General features: G+C 40.0%; 1 protein-coding gene across 2 annotated transcripts; it reads right to left on the minus strand.

Moving 5' to 3' along the window:
• Positions 1 to 4,067, minus strand: adrb2b (adrenoceptor beta 2, surface b). 2 transcript variants are annotated; one of them, XM_065287316.1, is made up of 2 exons: positions 3,838 to 4,067; positions 1 to 3,630 (listed from the first exon to the last, which is right to left on the minus strand). In XM_065287316.1, exon 2 carries the CDS (start codon positions 3,625 to 3,627, stop codon positions 2,386 to 2,388), a length of 1,242 nt encoding a protein of 413 aa, XP_065143388.1. In that variant the 5' UTR covers positions 3,628 to 3,630; positions 3,838 to 4,067; the 3' UTR covers positions 1 to 2,385. The 2 variants fall into 2 exon arrangements, with proteins under 2 accessions (XP_065143388.1, XP_065143387.1); XM_065287315.1 differs by having other exon boundaries at positions 1 to 3,637.
• Positions 4,068 to 5,962: the final 1,895 nt, after the last annotated feature.

The following is a 5,962-nucleotide window of genomic DNA, read 5'->3' on the forward strand; positions in this document are numbered from 1 at the left end:
TGTGGTTACCATAGTTTTACCACAGTAACCATGGTTTTTTGGTTTTAACTGTAGTAAAACCATGGCTAATTTTCTTAAGGGAAGCACCATAAATGCTTTACAAAATGAAAGCAATTCAAGCCTCACAGATTTTTACCCAAAGAACAGATTTCACAAAACAATACTAGATAGATGTTGAAAAATACTTATATTTAGAAATACAAATCTTGTTTGCGTATCACATCACACACGCACACACACAAACAATTGTACAGCTCACTAGTCAAACACTTTAATCCGATGATAATAACAAATAATTGTAGTACACGTCTTAAAGTGCTCTATTTTCACGCCCTATTTTTGTCCTTGATTCCTAAAAAATTCTTCTTAATAATAATCATAAGAATATCTAAATGTACTTATCCTTATTATTTTGAGACACCATGAATATAAACAAAAATGTGATTTTAACACACAATCTCTGTTTAAAAATATTACCACTTTTATTAAACTTGAACCCATCTTTCATACTTAAATACATTTTTAAAATAAACATTTTTAGCATAATATTCATGGCGTTTTAAAATAGCACAGATAAATACATTTAAGATCTTAAGAAATACTACAGAAGATTTTTTTGTATCTAGCGCTGTCAAAAGATTAATCGTGATTAATCGCATACAAAATAAAAGTTTTTTTTGGCATAATATATGTGTGTGCACTGTATGTAATATTTTTTGTATATATAAATACACACAAATGCATGTATGTATTTAAGAAAAATTTACATGTTTATATATATATATTTATTTAGATTTTTTTATATTATATATAAATTAAAAATGTACATAAATAAATTTAAAATGCTTACATTTATAAATGTATGTGTGTATTTATATATACAAATTAATTACACACAATACACACACAAATATATTATGCAAACATAAACTTTTATTTTGTATGCGATTAATCGCAATTAATCTTTTGACAGCCATAAATACAACATTAGTGTGTGATAATAGTACATTATTAAAGTGTACTTTTTTTTCACCTGGGAACACACGTTAACCCCAACCATCACAGTTAAATGCCTAACCCCAACTTTAACCTAACCCTAACCCCCCAAAAGGCCTTTAAAGGGGTGCCAGAAAGTGAGGACCGGACAAAATGTCTTCACTCTCTTTGTCTTCGCTCTGATGCTTTTTCAATTGGTTATGACAAAGATAGCTGTACAAGTACACACACACACACGAACACTGACTTAAGCTCATAAATGTATATAACAACACATGCACCATCAATAACATCAACACAATGTTATTGAGCAGCTGTAATGTACATTTGAATCTGCTATTTAAATCATAACCTTCTTTTTTAATGTCAGATATTTTCCATTAATATCTCTTCCATAATCGGATGCGTTACACAACCTGTGCTATTAACACGAAACCCGTGGAAATATCTGCTGGATCATTATCAGGAGGATTGCCCTATGGACAGTTTGTTCCAGTATCTGTAAACAGTCCGACAACAACACAAACAGCCAGCACGTAAAACATACATCCAATAAGTCGGATTTCTGAACGAACGACTGCTGAAGTGGGGTTACTTGCGAACATTATTCAAATCACTGTGTGATAATGAACGTTTGTTTACGCCCATTTTAATTTGATTGCAAATATTGACGTGTTAAATTACACCACCACTATTCGTGCGAACCGGCCTGCGATGTGTGTTTATATAAACCTTACCTATGATAAATAGTTACAAAGACATAACCTCTCAGCTGTAACCTTAAAATGATTTCCCAGTGGAAATGTTAAAGTGTTGGGGGTCTGACAGAGAGAGAGAGAGAGAGGGAACTGCTTGGCTCTTTCCGTTTCTTGCTTTTGACAAGAACAGCTGGTTATTGCACAGACGGCAATGTGCACCTGTTGCGTCCCATCAGAGGGTTAGATTTCACCTCTCTGGAAAGGGTTCGTGCCGAAGATCCCAGGCTAAAGCTGAAGCTTTATTGGAATGTATTGGAGTCCAAAGGTACAAAACACCCCATTGGCCATGGCCCTTTAAGTCAAATATTATTATGCAAATCCAAATTCAGGATGCGTTTAAGTATATACGTTGAGTTTTTTTAATAAATACAAAGACTGCACAGGTTTGAGATGCGTCGTGAGGTAGTTCCAGAGGTATCCGGTGCAGAGGTAGACTGTTTTCTGTCTTTTTTAAGATTTCAAATCTGATCCGATCCACATTAATGTCCATAATTTCTATTTGTTCTGTCCCAAAACATCACAGTATGTCAGTAGTACATCATAAATATAATTTCGAGGCAAACCTCTCGATCCAAACACCAGAATTTGTCTGTAGTGCTTTAAAACTATTTTCGGTACATGTGGGACGGGGTTACAATTGTTCAAAAATGTCTGCATGGTTATTACAATTCCCATTTGTGTTTTTGACATCCTCTGTCAAACAGTCAGTACCCATCTCTGTTTCACAGTTAGACAAAGAAGGTTCTCGTTGTCTGGTGGTTTTTGTGTGACACCTCCAACTGTCGCCGCTATAGATGTACCCCTTGTTTTTTCTTGTGGCGGGTGTGCGAGAAGTCCTCAAGCGCAGGACCTCCTTAAAGGCGCATCTGAATTCAGGACTCCTGCAGTAGATCAGGGGATTGAAACCAGAGTTGGCATAGCCGATCCAGTTCAAGATCCTGAAGGGCAATTTGATGTTGTCCATCTTCCAAATGGCCGCCACTACGTTGAGGACGAAAAATGGCAGCCAACAGATGGTGAACGTCCCCATTATAATCCCCAAGGTCTTCAAAGCTTTGTGGTCCTTTATGCCGAACTTGGTCCTCCGGATCTTCACCTCGTTTCCTTCTTGGGTACTAAAGCTCTGCGTCCGTATTCGCCCCTCGATGCGGTCGATTTTCTGAAGTTGCCGACGGGCCTCCTGGAAGACCCTGCAGTATACGAAAACCATGATGACCAGCGGTATGTAGAAGGAAACGATGGATGAGGTGACGGCGTAGGCGGCGTTGGTGTTGAAGTCACAACAGTTGGGGTTCTCCATGCAGCTCAGTGCCACTGGGTCATCAGATACCCACCACTTCATATGAATGGGTAAGAAAGAGATAAGGGCGGCTACCCCCCACACCCCTAGCAACACCCCCCAGGCCTTCCGCTTTGTGAGCATCGACTGATAACGCAAGGGCCACATGATCGCCACATACCGGTCCAGGGCGATCACGCACAACGTCTCTATGCTAGCGGTGACGCACATCACGTCCGTGGCCGTCCAAAACTCACAGAAGAAGTTTCCGAAGTGCCACGTGTCGAGGAGAATGTAACACCCCCCGAATGGGACCACCAGCAGGCCCATGACCAAATCGGCGCAGGCCAGAGAACTGATGAAGTAGTTGGTGACCGTCTGCAGACGTTGAAACCGTACAATGGCAGTGATGACCAGTACATTGCCGAAAACAATTCCCAGGACCAGCAGGGCCATCAGGATGCTTATTGAGACCACCTCTGCGTCGCTGTACTCCGAGCCGAGCAGAGATAGCGGAGAGGAGTCATTTAAACCCAAGGTAACGTTCCCGCGCATGGAGACATTCTCAGTGCTCCACGTATCTTCTGCCTCCATGAGCTGTGACCTCAAAAATAACCAGAGGAGACAAAGTCAACATTAAGAATAGAAACTAAGCAAAAAAGTGACATTTAAATGTACAAATAAATACTGAACCCTTTTAGATGACAAAATATGACCAGCATTGCTTTTAAAGTATGAGAACTTTGCATTAAAATAGTTACATACACAAAGACAAACAATAAAGTTTTTAGCAAATGCACTTACTGAAATCACAAGAGTGTTTTAGAGTCTCCAAATGATTTCCACTGCTCTTTATCACACGTAAGATATCCAAATATAATCCTTTTGAACTGTGTTTCTCCAGCTCTTACGTCTTCACTAGCGTGTGTTCATTGAAGATTTTATCTCACCCTGTCATGTTTTCTCACTGTGTTTTCTCTACATGCTCTCGCAGCACACTTTGTTGAACACACGCTGTGGACTAAATGTGTCTCTGTGTATCAGCTGGACTCTTATAGTGGTTGGCGATGACATCACAACTCGCCCACAGCCAATCAGAAAATGTCTACCATGCACTGTAGATGAGTATGTTTGTAAAGAGAAGTAGCACTCTTCAATGTGAAACTGCATAAAAGATCTTCTGTGTGACTTGTGTGAAAAAAAAAAATATATATATAACTAATTATATAGACAGACAGACAGACAGGAGACAAACATACATACATAAAGCATAAAGAAAGGCAGAGACACAAATAGACAGGCAGGCAGACAAATTGACAGACAGACACAAATGCAGACAGACAAAATGAAAGACACACACACACACACACACACACACACACACACACACACACACACACACACACACACACACACACACACACACACACACATGCAGACAGATACAGACAGACAAAAAGAGAGACAGACGAATGGACAAAAACGCAGACAGACATACAATATGTAGACAGTTACAAACAGGCAGGCAAACAGACAGATTGACAGAAATATGGACAGACAGACAAAACAAATAGACACATCCAGAGAGATAAAGACAGACAGATGGACAGACAAACACACATACGCAGACAGACAGACAGACAGATATATAGACAGGCTAACAAACAAATAGACACATCCAAACAAATACGGACAGACGGGTGGACAAATAGACATCTTGACAGAAAGGCAGACAAAATGACAGACAGCCAGACAAAAAGAGAGACAGACGGATGGACAAATAGACTGACAGACATACAATATGTAAATAATTACAGACAGGCAGGCAAACAGACAGACAGGTTGACAGAATTACGGACAGACAGACAAACAAATAGACACATCCAGAGAGATACAGACAGACAGATGGGCAAATAGACCAACATACATACACAGACAGGCAGACAGATATATAGACAGGCAAACAAACAAAAGTCACATCCAAACAACAAGGTGGACGAATAGACAACTTAACAGACAGATACAGACAAGCAGAGAGACAAACAGACAGACAGGCAGACAGACAGCTTGACAGACAGATACAGACAGGCAGAGGGACAAACAGGCAAACAAAATGACAGACAGACAAAAAAGAGAGACAGACGGATGGACAAATTGACTGACAGACATACAATAAGTAGACAGTTACAGACAGGCAGGCAAACAGACAGACAGATTGACAGAAATATGGACAGACAGACATACAAATAGATACATCCAGAGAGATACAGACAGACAGATGGACAAATAGACCAACATACATACGCAGACAGACAGACAGATGCAAACAAACAGATGCAGACAGACAGACAGATTGACAGATATATACAGGCAAACAAACAAACAGACACTTCCAAACAAATACAGACAGACGGGTGGACAAATAGACAAACAAACATAGACAGACGGAGTGACAGATAGACAGACGGACAAACAGACAGACAGGCAAACAGACAGACTGACAGACAAACATATGGACAGGCAGACAGATTGACATATAGACACATGCAGACAGATACAGACAGACAGATTGACAAATAGACCAACAGACATACACAGACAGACAGACAAACAGGCAGACAAAATGACAGACAGACAGACAGACACATGCAGATAAATACAGACAGACAGACAAAAAGAGAGACAGACAGATGGACAAATAGAGCACATACATACGCAGACAGACAAACAAACAAGCAAGCAAGCAGACAGACAGGCAGAGGGACAAACAGACAGACAGCCATTCAAATAGACAGAAAGACAGACACATGCAGACAAATACAGGCTAGACAGGGAGACTGACAGACAGACAGAAAGACAGACAGACAAACAACTAGACACATCCAGACAGATAGATGAATAGACCAACAGACATATGTAGACAGACAGA

This window comes from Paramisgurnus dabryanus, chromosome 18 (genome assembly GCF_030506205.2).
Source record: "Paramisgurnus dabryanus chromosome 18, PD_genome_1.1, whole genome shotgun sequence".
Lineage (NCBI taxonomy): Eukaryota > Metazoa > Chordata > Actinopteri > Cypriniformes > Cobitidae > Paramisgurnus > Paramisgurnus dabryanus.